The sequence below is a fragment of the Podarcis cretensis genome, assembly GCF_951804945.1.
Source record: "Podarcis cretensis genome assembly, chromosome: 5".
In the NCBI taxonomy this organism is placed as follows: Eukaryota; Metazoa; Chordata; class Lepidosauria; order Squamata; family Lacertidae; genus Podarcis; species Podarcis cretensis.
The window spans coordinates 87537665-87555296 of NC_137174.1; the positions used below are offsets into that span (position 1 = coordinate 87537665).

General features: G+C 44.4%; 1 protein-coding gene and 1 long non-coding RNA gene across 3 annotated transcripts in view; both read right to left on the reverse strand.

Moving 5' to 3' along the window:
• Positions 1–559: 559 nt before the first annotated feature.
• LOC307217291 overlaps positions 560–17632 on the reverse strand; it is a 119893-nt gene continuing 102820 nt past the window's right edge. Inside the window, exons 2-3 of the long non-coding RNA XR_013839534.1 lie at positions 954–6744; positions 560–574 (exon numbers count right to left, since the gene is read on the reverse strand). This is a non-coding gene — a long non-coding RNA (uncharacterized lncRNA). The remainder of the gene's footprint in view (positions 575–953; positions 6745–17632) is intronic.
• Positions 2000–17632, reverse strand: part of PLD1 (phospholipase D1) — a 136048-nt gene continuing 120415 nt past the window's right edge. For both annotated transcript variants that reach the window (XM_079977697.1, XM_079977696.1), the window contains exons 23-26: positions 16479–16613; positions 10234–10387; positions 9564–9678; positions 2000–8598 (exon numbers count right to left, since the gene is read on the reverse strand). In XM_079977697.1, the coding sequence (XP_079833823.1) occupies positions 8374–8598; positions 9564–9678; positions 10234–10387; positions 16479–16613 (629 nt within the window). In that variant the 3' untranslated portion in view covers positions 2000–8373. The remainder of the gene's footprint in view (positions 8599–9563; positions 9679–10233; positions 10388–16478; positions 16614–17632) is intronic.

Here is a 17632-nt window from a genome sequence, read left to right on the forward strand (position 1 = left end):
CTTCTCCTTTCAGTCCAGTTTTGCAATGGGCCAAGTGGCATCTTCTCTCTCCTGTGCAGCTGTTAGGAATTTCCCGGACATATCCAGAATATTGCAGCCGCAAGCAGCGTCCGGGCAGAAATTGGTGAAATGTCTGGGGAAATCAGGACATGGCAGCCCATGTTGGTAGTGTCGCTTCTGCCAATTTTTCTCAGAAATAGCTCAAAGACGTCCAGTTTCTTTGCAGTCTTGCGAGAGAAGCTCAACAACTTTGGGCAAAAAAGCTCAGCAACTTTTCTGTCTGGATTTTCACTTTTTGAAATATGGCAACCCTGGTGTAGCACAATTGCTAGGAGGCATTTGTGGTCAGCAAACAGGATGGAGCTCCCCACCCACCCCTTCCTGCTTCCTGGCTGATAGGACTTGCTAGCAATGGGGCCAGACAGAAAGGCCCTCTGGCTGTTGCATTTTGGTATGCCAGGTATGGGCCACATCACCATCACTACATCTTGAAATGCTATTTCTAGGGTCCTTGCATGGCTGTTTCTTGGTTCTCATGCCTGCCACTTTGGCAGAGTCTCAACAGCATTTATTGCTGGTTATGTGTTATGTGTTTCTGGTTATGTGTTTATGTGATGCTGGAGGAGACTCTTGAGAGTCCCATGGACTGCAAGAAGATCAAACCTCTCCATTCTGAAGGAAATCAGCCCTGAGTGCTCACTGGAAGGACGGATCCTGAAGCTGAGGCTCCAATACTTTGGCCACCTGATGAGAAGAGAAGACTCCCTGGAAAAGACCCTGATGTTGGGAAAGATGGAGGGCACAAGGAGAAGAGGACGACAGAGGATGAGATGGTTGGACAGTGTTCTCGAAGCTACCAGCATGACTCTGATCAAACTGCAGGAGACAGTGGAAGACAGGAGTGCCTGGCGTGCTCTGGTCCAGGGGGTCACGGAGAGTCTAGACTAAACGACTAAACAACGTGATTCTGTCACTGCAGGTCCCCATTCACAGCTAAGCGCTTATTTAAATAACATTATCTTAGCTGTGCCTTTAGTACAGGATTCGTGAATCCTCAAGCCCAGGGCTGAATGTGGCCCTTCACATTTTTCTACCTGGCCCTACGGACTCTCCTGAGGGAAGCCGTGTTACTGACCTTACCTTGCCCTCTCCTTGTGTTTTTTTGTGTAGCTGGATTGTTCTAATAGGCCCTCTTGCACCTCTGGATGGAAGATAAAGAGGGTTGATGTCAAAGACCGAGCCGGCAGTAAATCACAATGCTCAAGTTGGAGTTAACTCTTTATTAGCATGATCTCTGCAGACTTGGTTGAGGGCCAGGACTAAGCAGCTCATCCCCCGTCGGTCTCACCCCATGCATCAGTTGCCGAGATGGAAATTCCCTGTCTCCTCACAGCCACCTAAGTCCCCCTCTTCTCCAGGGCTTTCCCCAAGCCATCGAAGAAAGCACCTATGTGCAGCCTGTCACTCCTCTGCCCGATTCAGCCCTCTCCTGGTTCTGGGAGAGCTTGTTGCAGCAGGAGGGGGAGACACCTGTGCCTCTTCCCCCACCTGACTCATCTCTGTTTCTTGGCTTCCCTCCTCTCACTCACCTGCTTCAGCATCTGCCTCTGAGCCTGACATCTCTCTGCCCCAGCCTCTTCCTGCTCCATTACCTCTTCAGCTTCTGACACCACCTCTTCCCAGTCTTCTCCCTCTTCTCCCTCCTAGTTGTTCCACCACCAATCCCCAAGCTCTGAACCCTCTTTCCTTGGTGCTTCCCCAGTTGGTTCCTCCCACCTTTTCCTCTGCATCCAACCATTCCAAGGCAGGTGTAGGTGTGTGTGTAGGAAGTAATCTACTATACAAAAGTAACACTTAGCATCCATTGCTTCACTCCTTCCACTCAATCACCAGCATGTGGTCCAGGAAAGTTCCCCAGAAGGGAATAACAGCTCTTGTGCTGAAAAAGGTGTGTTCCCCCCCCAACCCAGCTGTAAGAAGAAAGAAGCGACTCTCAAAATGAAGAGCCCGGATGCAATTTTCTTTTCAGATACATTACGTTTTAGTCACAATCACGGAAGAAGGAAAAATAATAATAAAAGCAGCCATTAGCAAGATTAGCAATATCAAAAACAAAACAAAAAACAGGACGATTATGAATCCTTCACAGAAGGCATATTCACAGTGTTCATGTAGTTGCACAGATATTTAGAATTGTCCCAACCCCTCTGAAAAACACACACATACACAAAAAGGTGCAGGCTTGTCTTACTGCTCAGTTAATCCGGAGAAAGTGGTTTGACCAGCCAATTAAATAGCTAACTTTGTTTTTCTCCCATTATCTCTGCGTCAAGGATGGAGACAAGTAAATTACAATTATTCTTGGCGTCTACATCTATTTTAAGCAACTGCGATGGTGCAAATGGCCCAGCAACAATTGCGGGGGAAACAAAGACGACAGCATGTTTTGTTTTTATTCCTTAAAAGGTCAGGAGGAAAAGAAGTTCTGGATTCCATTTGTCTGTGTGGCTTTTCATTCTGATTCCGCACTGGTTGCAGGATTATTTCGATCAATACTGACTTTTGTCCTTCAACCTCGTGGATTCCTGATTCAGCAGGCTTCAGAGGCTTATCAATTACAGCAGCAATGGACGAGTTTTCTGGCAAGTCCTCAAAGTAGTGACATGAGTAGTGGTGGTCGGAACAGGATGTCGTCCTGGCCACACAAGCTTCCTCTTTTACTTATTAACTGAAACATTTCTTTTCATCCACATTTGGGTCCCCCAAGGTAGCTAACAATCAGCCACGAGAACAAGTACAGAAAATTAGCAATCAGTGTCGTGATACAGTATCAGGGATGCAGGCATACCAGTGTAAATAACAGTAGTCATCTTAAAGCATACAACAGGAGAGAAAAGACCTGAAATTATTACTCACGCCAAAAGTGCAGTGGAATAACCTTTCTATATCACACACCTGAAGGCCAACAGAGAAATGAATCACAGAATTGTAGACTTGGAAGGGAACGCAAGAGTCATCTAGTTCAACTCCCTGCAAGGCAGACAAGACTCCCAGGGCAGAGTTCCATAGTCTGGGTGCCACAACCCTGTCCTGTGTTTTGGTAGTGGGGAAGCCATAGTGTTCCAGAGGTTGCTGAACTCCCAAATTCCTTCAGGCCCAAGCAAGCATGGCCAAGATATTCTGGCAGGTTCAATGCATGAATAAAGGTACCGAACTTCTTAAAATAAGAAATTGTATGATAAAAATGGATGTTCTATCAGTTGCAATTTTTTTGCATGGTGTTCAGTAGGCCAAGGTTCTGTAAATCATATGGACACTATATGAAGCTATCTCGTACCGCTGATATACCTAGTCCAGAATTGCTTGCTCTGACTTGCAGAGCTCTCCTGCTTAGCTGCAGGGATCAGGGATCAAACCCAGGACATTCTGCCTGAAATGCATATAGCTGAGAATAGGGATGGGGTAATCTGCCCATTTTGGTTTCTTGCACTTCCTCATTTTTCCCAGTCTCTAGCTCATTTTAATTTCCACACCAGTTTGTCAATTTTTCTTTTTAAAAAATCCTCATGAAGATTCATTAGCGTCTGAGCATGCCTTTCCCCCAATTATAATCCTTTTTTTTTTTTTTGGTATGTTGCTTTCACTAACAGATGCATCTTCATGCTCACTTTCCCCTAATATGCACATTATTCTGTACACATTATTTGGTTGGAGAACGGAATAGCAAAATTCAGAGAAGTGTGCATTTCAAAGGAGAGCTGTGGATAGTTTTGAGAAGTGAACGTTAGGTAGATTTGTATTACAATGCAAACCAGACTGAATTCGTTCCCCATACCCTACATGGGAAATAAATATATAGATGGAAGCACGAGGGATTCAAAGTCAGCAAAACACTAACAGCCTAATCCAGAAAGGCGAGCCAAGTTGGAATGATTTACCAAGGGGTCCGGACACGCTTCAACAGCAATAAATAGGCATGACTGATTGTGGGTAGTCAGTTAAAAGGAGAATAAAGAATGGATGAACTGGACAAGCAAACTGAACAGATCCACAGCCAGAAAGTTTGCCATGAGATGCCTAGTAGTTTGCTATGGAAGCCTTCATAAATCTGGCCGTGTGATATAGCAAGCACCCCTATCTAAGGAATCCAATGTTTCAGCGTTATTCTATGAATTAATTTTCATAAATTAAATTTAAACAAAATTTAAATTACAGCAAGTTTTGTAGATGGGAGGCACTACACAGGAACATTAATCCATGCCAGTGTTAAAATCTTGGTAACATAGCTAGAGCACAACAGATAGCTTTATGGAGCAAATTTACTATACAAGCTTAAATGGCCGTAAACTGGGCATGAGGTCTGCAGTTGAAGCTGCCATTTGTCTAGGCCATGTAAATTTTTTCCAGGACAAGAGTTTGCAGTGCCTATAAAATAATCGAAAGGGCCAACCAAGTTCACAAGCAGTCTATCAATGAACATTATCTTGGTAGTCAAGCTGACCGATAATAACACGCAGGCCAGTAAACCCTTCTCTCTGCAAAACAGCATCCCATGTTTCTTATGGTGAACCTATAGGTCTTCACATTTCTCTGAAATTATTTGCTTTATATTAGTGACGCTACAGTGCGCCTGATGCAACAGTATTCACCGTGAAGCCTTCAGGCTACAAAGCAAACGCTGCTAACACAGAACTGATAATTCACAACATGCAACTACAAAGAAGGCTACAAACCACTCGCCCACAAAACAATCACAGCCCAGATTACAGTAGTGGCCATCCTTTGGGGGTCAGCATTCTGGAAGTGAAGTCGGAAGCACCAGATAATGCCCAAGTATAAGATAGTGTAATTGCAACAGTGCCCCTAATGACTCAGTAAGGTTTTTTTACTTCTAGTCTGCTCAGCCTGGGCAGCAGTGTACTACGAGAGTGGCAGACAGGATTGCATGCTTCTCTTCTGTTCTCTTTCCTTGTGCCACCCTGACCTAGAACGGGGATCACCGACTGCCTTTGGGCCGGTGGACTTTTTTGGAATTTCAAGAAAGTGCTGTGGGTGCCAGTCACAAAATGGCTGCTGTTTGGGTGTGGCTGTTGAAGATCCATTCCCCGTGTCTGCAGGTATGGGATTTTTGTCTATCACATGGTGTATGTTTTGACTCCACAGAGTGGGAAGTGACGGAGACAGGATGTTTGTGTTACTGTGTTCCGTGAAGTGGGACTATTGTCCTTTGTTCTTTCTCTCTTTGCTGCCTGATGCTAGAGAGAGAGGGAGCCATGTTGCAGTGCTCCGTGTGTGTTTATATGTAAATAAAGTAGATTAGCCAAAATGCTGAGTTGCTGAGTTCTGTTATGCAACTGTGCAAACTCTGCAGATCCCAAAGTGTGCTGATGTTTCTTGGCATCAGTTGCTGTGATGTTTGGGCTGAAGAAAGCTTTTGAAGCTCCTGAACGATCGACTAGGAGGGGGAGAACATGCCAGTCGGGCATGTGTCTCTGCCAGGGTCCTAACAGTGGCATCACGGTTTCGAAGGCTGAGCCAGTGCAAACAGGAACTGAAGAGGAAGAACAAACTGTCTTTCACGTATTGTGGATTTTTGTGGGGTTATGTACTGGGACCTTCCACGGGCGCCATGGGGAGGGGGTGGATACTGGCAGATGCCATGTTGGCGACCCCTGGCCTGGAAATATGCAGAATAGCATTGGCTGAACCGAAAGCTCCATGGCGACCCAATTCCATCTACAACAGTGCCTTCACATCACAGTAGTCCTCTGAATCAACCCGATTTCCCAGCAATTATCCCCAAAGTCCACTTGCAAATAGCAGCAGCAGCAGAACGAATTCGAAAGCCGACACTTCCTGAGAAATCGTAAGCCATGGAGAGCACGTCACAGAGACATACATTAGCCATGCAGTTTTCTCTCCTAAAAGGATGCTGTGCATAAATTATTGAACCATCACGACAGACGTCTAATTCACCGTCGGCAAAGAAGGCATTTGATTTCTGCCCATGCTATGGATTAGCAGCATGAAATGCCAGGCACTGTATAGCAACTTGAAACTAAGCCGGGCAGCAGGCCTGCCCTTGAGGAATGTTAAGTGTTTTCTTATTTATCAGCATAATGCAAAGCACTAGACTGTCCTCCGCCTAATGAAATTGCTTACTATACAGACAACAAGGTGCTTGAAATGAAGATGGAGGTGCCAGTTATGTTTCAGGTGGGAGTCCATATATATATATAAAACCCTGTCATAATCTTTTACAGCTAAAGGATACAGTGCAACATCATTTATCTAATTCCCCCTAGCGGGTGGCTGCATATCTCGAATCAGAATTGCCCGTGACTGCCGAATCGCAGTCTCCTTTACTGATGGTGGCCTTAAATAAATAAGGTAAAGGACCCCTGGATGGTTAAGTCCAGTCAAAGGCGACTATGGGGTACTGCGCTCCTCTTGCTGCTCCTCAGGCTGAGGAAGCCGGAGTCCGCAGACAGCTTTCCAGGTCATAAATACTACCGCTCAGGCTTTGGGGCCTTGTCTGGACAAGTGAGCAGTCTTCCTTGGGCACCAGATACAGCATCTGTCAGGTCTCCAGTTGCTGGCGCCCAAAGTATCTTTGCATCCCATGGTGACTGGCTGTGCTCCAGGAAGCCATCGCACGGGGAAGAAGGGGATCCATACTGGAGGTGCTTTACTAAAAAGGGCACAACTTAAATGACATTATGCAGCACAATGGATAACCAAGAACTTGAAGAAGAGTTTGGATTTGATATCCCGCTTTATCACTACCCTAAGGAGTCTCATGGGACGCGGGTGGTGCTGTGGGTTAAACCACATAGCCTAGGACATGCTGATCAGAAGGTCAGTAGTTTGAATCCCCACGACGGGATGAGCTCCCGTTGCTCGGTCCCTGCTCCTGCCAACCTAGCAGTTCAAAAGTATGTCAAGTGCAAGTAGATAAATTGGTACCGCTCCGGTGGGAAGGTAAACAGCGTTTCCATGTGCTGCTCTGGTTTGCCAGAAGCGGCTTAGTCATGATGTCCACATGACCTGGAAGTTGTATGCTGGCTCCCTCGACCAATAAAGCGAGATGAGCGCCGCAACCCCAGAGTTGGTCACGACTGGACCTAATGGTCAGGGGTCCCTTTACCTTTAAGGAGTCTCAAAGCGGCTAACATTCTCCTTTCCCTTCCACCCCCACAACAAACACTCTGTGAGGTGAGTGGGGCTGAGAGACTTCAAAGAAGTGTGACTAGCCCAAGGTCACCCAGCAGCTGCATGTGGAGGAGTGGGGAAGTGAACCCGGTTCACCAGATTACGAGTCTACCACTCTTAACCACTACACCACACTGGCTCTCACACTTGGTAGTGTTGACCCTTCATTGCCAGCAGCCCCCTTGCTGCTGGGGGACTGTGCACCCTGATGATCCACGGCATCAAAAGCGCTTTTATGCAAACCAGTGCATTAAACAGTGGGAACTAAGCCCGAGTGTTGCCTCCGAATGTTCCAGCCCATACTGATGTAATGGGACGCATGCAAACAGTCCAAAACTAGAAGCATTTTCTTGCTGTAAACACAGCACTGAAGAGCTGAGTGCCAACAGACAGACAGTGATCACAGTCATGGCCCAAAGTGGCAGCGTGCAGTGTTTTCTCAGCAGTCAATTTACAGAATACCCTTCCCCTCCCCCACAAAAAACAGGAGTTTAAAGAAAAAGAAATAAATTCTAGCTAGGTAGCCTAGGGCCAAAGATTTAACCAACTGCTATAGCCCACAATCCACCACGGGTGTAATAATTACATTGACAGTACATGCATATTTGCAGCAAATAACTCCGTGTTCTGTGCACAGCTCATAACAGACACATGGGTGCAAATTCACTTTGTCTAGTGCAAGAGGTACTTCCTTGGAAGTGGTGGCCTTAGTTATTGTTGTGGCAAGTGGTTGCCAAACATTATCCAGTGTAAAAGACAGGTGGGACGAACAGGCGCTTTCTCCCAGTTCTTTATGGCAATGAGTTTCTGAATTCCCTTTGAGGCCATCGGCAAAGCAGAGCAAGCATGCATGGAATAAGTGGTGCATTGCAATGTGACTTGTGGTCTTTCGAGAAAGTGGCTTGCAATTCCCTTCCTTCCTGGGTTGCTTAATTGCAAGTCCTCTTTTATCCGTGAGCAGAACTTGTCAGTTATCAGTTGCCTTCGACATTTCGCCCTGCTACACTGTTGTTTTCTCTGAAGCTCTTCCACCAAAAGGCACTTTTGGATCGGTGCAGACTTGGCAAAAACATCCCAGGCAACCACAATCGATTCAGCAGATCTCCAGAGAACCCTGTTTTTGCTTTTTGTGTTCTTAAATCCAACATATGCTGGATCCTCTTATGTCCAAGTTTCCATGGGCACCATTGATTCTTTTGTCCCGACGGAGGGAAGCAAATTCTCTTCTTGCAGGAAACCAAAGGGGAACTGAACTAAAAACCCATGGATCTTTTTGAGTTCTTCTGCTGCTTTGGCAGGATTTTCGCAAGCGAGCTTCGGCTTAGTGATGTACTCCCGTAACTTGGCCAAGCTAGTTACTTCGTCATTGGGAAGGCTTCGGAAAACCTAATTCAAGAGATGGATGAAGAAAAGGAATGTGAGCACAGAAGTCTTTCCAAAGGCCCATCTACACCAGAGACTTATTCAAGGGGCTTAATGGGCACCACCTCTCCCCACGGAACTGCAGGTCTGTGCCAGGGGCTAGGGATCTCAAACAGATAACCGAAATCTGTCAGCTTTGGTTTTTCTCCTTTTCCCAAACATATGTTCAGTTCTCCATATTTACATATCAGTTTTCAAATGTTTTCCCTCACCTCATAAAATAACTCAGCATTTAGTATAGTTTTCTCCTAATATACATGTTTGGCTTAATATATATATATTTGCAAAGCCGTTTTCCCCCAATGCAATGCATTTTGTATGCTATTTTCACAAACATAAGCCTTTTTATGCATACTTTTACAAGTATGTGTACTTCTGTACATGCTTCTTGGCTGGAGAACTGCGCTGCACAATTCAGAGAAGTACGAATTTCAAAGGATAGCTGTGTTTGGTTCACATATTCTTTTGGAAAGCGCAATTATATATGCTTGCCTTTTAATGTGAACTGAATTGCATTTCTTCCCCCCTCTCTAGTACTCACATCAAACTATAGTTCCCAAGATTCCTTGGGTGAATCCATGCTAAAGTTCATACACACATTTTGACTGATTTTAAGTTATTCACCTAGTTCACTACTGAGGAAAACCTGAAATGTACCCCTGGGTTTCTGCAACTATTTTCCAGACAAAACTGAAAACTACCAAACTCTGCTAAATCTAACAGCAGATAAGGGCACAGAGCCCAGCTTCTTGGGGCTCAATGCCCCAAAAGCGGTTACTCTGCCCCTCCCCGCTGCTCAGAGTATCTTGTGGAAGGTTCTAGAAGAATTGCCCCTCCTTTAAATGCCCCACCCACAAAGCGAGGGCACTCTCTATTCTCCTTCATAACTTTCACAAAGGAAGAGTGGAACGCAGGAGTAAATATATCACCTTATCATATATAGTGGCATTGCGTGCAGCCGTTGCAACCCACACTTCCTTGAAGAATTTGTCGCAAACAGGATCTTGGATATCATTAGGGTCTGTTGAATTGCCAAGGACAACTCTGAGAATTAGGGGAAGATGAAAAAAGAAGGGTATGGGAATTATACACTATTGGAGACATAAATAATTATGCCCAAACCCCACCACACGAACGCCTGATTCAGATATCCAAACAGATGGAGTTTGCCCACTTCCTTACTTATTTGTGCTTTGCCGGTCAGCGGCAACCATTTTTGGGCAGAAATCATGTAGGGAGAGAGGGAGGGAGATGGACAAATCAGTTTTTCCTTTGTCTCTCTTTTGCTAGTTGGCTGCAGCCATTTCAGGAAGAAACCATGGAGGGTCAGCGGGGAGAAACTGAACAAATCACAGATTAGAAATGTTCCCATAGGAATCAATGGAAATTGTGGACTCTTAAAGCGAACAGTCACCTAATGAATGATCTCCTGGGAATTCATTTTGTTTGTTAAGCAGGACCTGTATGTACTTACTACTGAGCAAACATGGATAGGATTGCACTCCAAACCTTCTATTATGAAACAATTTATTTTTTCCTTCGTCTTAAGTTGGGTTGCAGCCCTACTTGTAACAAAGCAGCTTTGGGCCGCAGTGGTACCTGAAGCACTGAAGGCGGAGAGACTGAGCAAACCGCCCCGCTTTGTAATCTTCTCCGTCCATCACGGAAGGAAGGGTGTCTGTATCCTGCACGATGACGGCCATTTCGCTGTCTCGCTTGCCCAGCATACTGCGGTCATTGATGTTAGCAGAGCCTATAGAAGACATTGGGAGGGAGAAAGGAAGAGACACAGAAACATGGTTTGTGTAAGTTAATGCTTTAAAGTGGCTCAAAAGGAGACACAAGATCTACCCACCCGGGAAGAATGGCAGATGAAGGTGATGGACTATATGGAATTGGCGGAAATGACTGGCAAAATCTGAGACCAGGAAGAAGAGTTGGTGGAGGAAGACTGGAGGAAATTTAAAGACTATTTACAGAAACATTGCAAAATTAATATTTGTTAGAAGGATGTTGGAATAATATTATATGATTTTAGCAGGAAGGATATAAAGGATTTGGGAATAACTGACTGTTAATTGGTGAAAGGAGGAAAAGTAAAATTACATTATATTAAGACAATTTACAGGACAAAAAATTTAAAAGAGGGAAAGGATTTGCTGAAATAGACAATCGACCTAGAATACAAAAAAGGGAGGTGTGAGGAGGTCAAGGAAACAAGCTAATGAAAGAACAGAAAGGAGATATGATGGTTTTTTTTTCTAATTTTGTTCTTGTTTAATGGGTTTTATTTTTCTGTGGTTTTTTTACCTTTTTTTATATATTGTGGTGTGTTGCTTGGTTTTTGTCTAACGTGGTATGTTCATTTTTTCCTTTTTGTAATTCTTGAAACTTTAATAAATATCATTTTTTTAAAAAATAAAGTGGCTCAAAAGGACCACGTGGCAATTGACCAAACAAAGGACGCTCATATTTCAGATTGCACTGCAGCACAGATTACGAGACATATAATAATAATTCAATTTATATCCCAGAGCAACATCTGTAGGATGTTTCGTCTTCACAGAACATATTTGTTGCTGGATTGAGAACAGGATAAGCACTGGCAATAAGTTACCCCTCTTTGTGGTTGTCAAGAGACAGGCATGGAAGTGCTTGCAAAAGGGTTTCTTTTAAAACAATGTTTCCCAAACTTGGGTCTCCAGCTGTTTTTGGACTACAATTCCCATCATCTCTGACCCCTGGTCCTGCTAGCTAGGAATGATGGGCGTTGTAGTCCAAAAAACAGGCCTAAGTTTGGGGAACACTGTTTCGAAACCTACAAAGGTTGCAATGTGGGTTGTGATGTGGATCCTAATTTACAGAGGAAAGTCCTCCATCTGGTCCTAGTGCAGTTTAAAAGAATCCCCAAAAAGGAAGAGCGGCAGGGAACCTGAAGCCACCCATCACCAGTAGACACACAGGTCACCTGGCCATAGTCTTCTTCACTATAGCAAGATGCATAGTGAAATTACAATAAGGTAAAGGTAAAGGAACCCCTGACCATTAGATCCAGTTGTGGCCGACTCTGGGGTTGCGGCGCTCATCTCGCTTTATTGGCCGAGGGAGCCGGCGTACATCTTCCGGGTCATGTGGCCAGCATGACTAAGCTGCTTCTGGCAAACCAGAGCAGCGCATGGAAACGCCGTTTACCTTCCCGCCGGAGCAGTACCTATTTATCTACTTGCACTTTGAAGTGCTTTCGAACTGCTAGGTGGGCAGGAGCTGGGACCGAACAATGGGCGCTCACCCCGTCGCGGGGATTCGAACCACTGACCTTCTGATCGGCAAGTCCTAGGCTCTGTGGTTTAACCCACAGTGCCACCCGTGTCCCGTGGAAATTACAATAATCGTTGCTAAATGTGCATGTGTATATGAGCTTATGCAAATTGGTAACTGTTTCTTTAAAAACATCTCTTTTTATGTAAGTGGTCACCCAAGACCCCCTTCTATATGCTGTGTCTCATTCCTGGTCTCCAGACATCTTTTTACCAACCAAAGAACTACGAATACCTGCAAAATCTGTTTTGATGGGCAACAATGCCTCCATCATACTACCTTCAGCTTTTATTAAAACTATCCACGGGTCCACATAAGTTCTCCAACCAGCTGAAAACTCTTCCTTTCACCAGCAGGCAACAGAGCAGTGGAGGCTGAATTACCTCTGCTGATTTGTGCAAACTCTGAAGGCGACCAATATAAATGCCTTGTGAACATTATCCACAATTGGAGCAACGGGGCTCTGGACATGAAGATCTGTTAAGGCAGCCTTGATGTCAAAGGCAGCTCCTAGCATAAAGAATCAAAACCCCATAAAAACAGCCAATGACACAGTGGGGAGAAGAAGAAGCAGGAGAGCAGGAAAGAGAGGAAAACATACCCCATGCTTCATAAACTCCAGCATATGAGAGGTTAAACAATTCTCAATCCAAATGAAGAAGAAAGAAGTCTGGAGCTTAATTTCTCCAGCAGCTCCAAGCTGTTTCTGCAGAGCGATGCAACTACACTGTAAGACCGAAATGTCTGCTAGGTAGGAAAAAAAATTGCCTAAGGCGGAACATGGGAAATGTTGTGGTAGCTGTTAGTGTTGCTGCTTTTTGTGAGGCCAGCAGTCCAGTGTCACAGGGATCTATTCATCCATCCCAGGGACAAGGAAGTAGTGTCTGCTTCATCTGAGAAGCATATAGACAGGATACGCACCAATTGGAAACAAGGCAAGGATGCCTGCCCCAAAACATTTGCAGACACAAACAGGATTGAAAACGTGTTACATATGACTGCCCTGATAGCATCATGAACACAAGACATGAATGCACAATAAAACAGAGATATGCAGGGGCCCTGGAAAGTAATTATTTCCAGTCCTTTAAAAATAACTAACAAGACACAGGAGGCTGCAATCAGAAAGGGGAGGTGCACCTTAACACTCTGCCCATTTTCATACTAAAAACTGAACCGTCCCTTCAGCTATATGTTTTTTTTTAATCCACAGAGGAAAAGCCAAAACATATTTTCCCTGCAGGTGAAAAAGTAGGGATTTTGAGCAAAATACGCTTAGAGGAAAAAAGGTTCAAAGCTTTGCCCCAGTCTTCAAACCATTCCTGTCATATCACATGTCACTGATCAAATCCAAGGTTTTTTTGTGTGGATGTTTTTAATTAAAATAACTGAACTGTGTGTGTGTCTCCTGTGCAAAGTCTAGTTTGGTTCTGACTCAGCCTTGGTTACCTGCTCCAATATTTTAGCCTCATTAATAATATAATAATAATAAATTTTATTTATATCCTGTCCTCCCCAGCCGAAGCCGGGCTCAGGGCGGCTAACAACAATAAAATAGTACAACATTCTAAAATCATTTCATTATAAAATTAATTCAAATCAAATTGACCTCCTTGGCTCACACAGCATTGCTAGATCAGGAAATTATGGTGTTTTAAGGCAAAAAAATCCATGAAACCCACCTCCATGATGAGACTCCCCCCCCCCCCAAGACTCTAGCCTTCTCTTTAAAGTAAAGGTAAAGGACCACTGACAGTTAAGTCCAGTCGCGAACGACTCTGGGGTTGCAGCCCTCATCTCGCTTTACTGGCCGAGTGAGCCGATGCTTGTCCGCAGACAGTTTTTCCAGGTCATGTGGCCAGCATGACTAAGACACTTCTGGCAAAACCAGAACAGTGCATGGAAACGCTGTTTATCTTCCTGCCGGAGTGGTACCTATTTATCTACTTGAACTTTGACATGTTTTCGAACTGTTAGGTTGGCAGTCACTGGGACTGAACAATGGGAGCTCACCCGGTCACAGGGATTCGAACCACTGACCTTCCGATCGGCAAGCCCAAGACTCAGTGGTTTACACCACAGCGCCACCCACGTCCCAGCCTTCTCTTTAACGTTACTCAAAAACTTTTCTTTGAGGGAAGCCTTTTCAGCTCCACTTAATGCCAGCCATGTAAGAAACACCTTCCAGAGGTGTGTCTTCCTTTACTTCAGTGGATGATTTGTTTACAACTATCCAGGTGTTCTCATTGAGGTTGTGTTAATGTGCTGCACATCACTCTGGGTAGTTTTCATTAAAATTGAGAAACATATAAGTAATACAATAAGCAAGCTACTCTGTGTCAGGAGTGTGTGCAGGAGCCAGGCCCTGTGACCAATAGGGCTTCGCAGGACTGGGGCCTTCCTAAGTTTGTTCTGGAGAGGCAAGGTGAGGCCGCTTGGTAACTAACTGCACCTGGTGGCAAGAGCCGGGAAGGGATATAGGGTCAGCATTTTGCTTCGGCTCTTTGCCACAGCAACACATTTCCTGCCTTGCTGTGTTTGGCTCCTTGCTTCCTGATCCTTGGACCTCAGCTCCTTGACTCCTTGCTTCTCGACCCTCAGACCCTTGACTTCGTGCCTCCCTGCTTCCTGACCCTCAGACCCCCTGATTTCTGGACTCGCGTTCCTGCTCCCACCCCACCATCTTGCCCCCGGTCCCGACGTCCTCAGACGGGACTTCAATTGCCCGTTGACCTGGCCGTGACACTCTGGGGACAGGAAATAGCAGCACCATGATTTTTGCAGTGTTGGATTCTTGGGCAAAATGTCTACCGTACACAACGCTCCTACTGAGGCAACAGCTTTCTTGGAAGGCAACCTAAACAAGGCTGTGTCTACTTCCTATTCTGAGATCGAGAAGGAGAATGAGTAAAGTCTGCCCTCTGCAACCACTAGCAGGAGAGAAGAGAAGCAGGAAGATGACTGCCTTGTTGTCAACACATCCCCCTCCTCCCTCCCCAAATCCCTTGGAAAAAGAGCCGATAGAGCACACATGTCAGCCTAAAGCATCCAAATTTCACAGCATGTTCTGTACTTTGAAGAGCAGATGACAAGTCGCCAAAGTTTCAAGGCAGATCCCAAGTTTGAGACGCGCCAGATGGGCCCAGTTCCCCACAGAAGACCGTCGCAGAGAAGGGCAAATTTCTTTCCTGTCAGTGATTTGGGCACCATTTCCTCCCAATTATGCCAAACTGCACCGAGTGCAATAATCAAGCCAGGGGAGTCTTGCTTAAAGTTGCCGTTCCTTTTGTGCCTGGTGAGCTTTTGTCAAAGCTGCAGCACAGGGAGGACCTGGAAAGTGTCAGCAAAGCATTCTACCTCACTGCAGTTTCTTCAGATCATTTCTTCATGCCTTTGTTTGCTCCCAGAAGGACTGAAAGTCCCACGTAAACATCCCTGGGTCTGGTCAGCTGCTTCCTGGACATCTGCAAACATCTGAATCTGTACTGACTCATTCCCTTTAACTCAAGTTTCCCTCACAGCTTGCTCCTTCAGTCTTTGACTTCCAGAGTCCCATGGCTGATCTTTATCATGTGCTGGTCACGATTTATGTTGCATTTCAGGGGCAAATATACTTCTCCTGATGCTAATACAGTGGTACCTTGGTTTATGAACAGCTTGGAAATAGAACACTGCAAACCTGGAAGTAGGTGTTCTGGTTTGTGAACTTTGCCTTGGAAGCTGAACATGTTCCACTTCCTGTTGAGTGTGTTTCATTTGTAAATTGAGTCCCCCGCTGCTAATCAGAGGCTTCCTGTTGAGTCTGTCGGCTGCTGAGTCCCAAGCACCCACGCAACAAAGAGGTGATATTTGGAGCTTTTTGTTTTTGCTCTTTTTTGCATTTTTGTTTGTGTGGATTTTGTGTGTGTTTTTTTCACTGTGACTTGTTCTTCAGTTTATGGGACTGACTTGTGACTGGCTTGTGACTCCATTTTTGCGACTTGTTTTTGTGACTGTGTGGAAACCAGTTCAGCTACTGATTGATTGACTGTGTGACTGCAGAAATGAATAATAGCCCAATATCCAAACAATGACTATCGTCAGTGCACGAAGAAAAAAAATATATAAATTTTTATCATCTACAATACGGTCTTATTTATTTTATAGTGCAGTAGATTGATTATTGCTTTCATTTTATGGATCAATGGTCTCGTTAGGTAGTAAAATCCATGTTAAATTGCTGTTTTAGGGGTTGCTTTTAAAAGTCTGGAACGGATTAATCCATTTTGCATTACTTTCTATGGGAAAGCACGCCTTGGTTTTAGAACGCTTTGGTTTTGGAACAGACTTCCGGAACGGATTAAGTTTGGGAACCAAGGTATCACTGTATCAGCTTAAGGATGCTACTTTGAGCTGAGCAATCAGCGCAGCAGCAGCACCAGTCCTAGGACTGGACAGACCCTAGAAAAAACCCCAAAACCTGCAGAGGAGTTTTAATTGAAATGCTTTGTAACAAAACTCTCTTATTTAACAAGCTTCTCACTTACCAATGATGACTGTGTTGTCATCCACAATCATCAGCTTGCTGTGAACATAGATCAATTCTGTCACAAGCTTTCCTTCCAGCTCGGCGTGGTTTCGGAGTCCGCAGAACGAAATGTAATTAATCCACTGGTCTCCAACTGAAGCGTGCCAGGGGCAGGTGGTGGGAAAGAGAAGGGGGAAAAAGAGGCTTTAGGAATGCGTGTGGCAGTGGGACAACTAACAGCACCATATAAAGCAGCTAATAGTAGCTGCACAGAAGTGCTAGGAATAGTAAGAATATTAAGAGGTAGTCATTACACTGTGACACTAGGTGGCGCTAAGGAGTTTGCTCCTTTGGCAACTTGATTTCCCATTATAAGCTTTACACTGCGTTTTTTTCTGAAACTTTTTTTTTAATGTGTCTAGATCCAGCCCTTAAGGCACACTATAGGTGCAAACTGTTGTATGAACATCCTCCTTTGTTTGGTGCGTCAACTCTTGTTCCTGGACAGACAATACAGATAGTTTTTCTTTTCCTAGCTTAGTATGGCTCAAACACAACTTTTCAAAAAATAAAAAAATAGATAGATATATAGAATAATGATAGATGATAGATAGACATACACAAATTGCTCTTTAATTAAATTGCCTACAAAACAGCTTTACTGATATTTGAATACATTGTTTTGCTCTTCCAATAATAAATGTCTGCCAAGCTGTCAATTAAGCTTTTTGCATATCAACTGCTCCTTCCCATACTTCTTGTACAATATGGGCATTTTTTAAAAATACACTAAGATCTTGTGCCAGATTGCTTTTTTCCATTCTTTTATAGATGGCACCTTCTGTTTCTCTGTCTCCCCCAATCCACCTGCCTCGTTTTTGGCAATTATAATTCTGGCTACCACTAGCACATTTGCATGGATTTATCTATTCTGAACACTGTCCCTCTTAAGTTTCCCATTACAATAACCATTGGGTATAGTTCTAATTTGTCACTCCATCCATCTTCCAGATTACTTTAATAATAAGGGGGGTATTGTATTGTTTGTTATTATGTTAAGCATTTTTGTGGTTTTATACTGTAAAATATCCTGTGATCCTTGGATGAAGGGTTGTGTATAATTTTTTAACAACAGCAACGATGTCTACAATTCCAAAGGACTTTTCCAAGCCC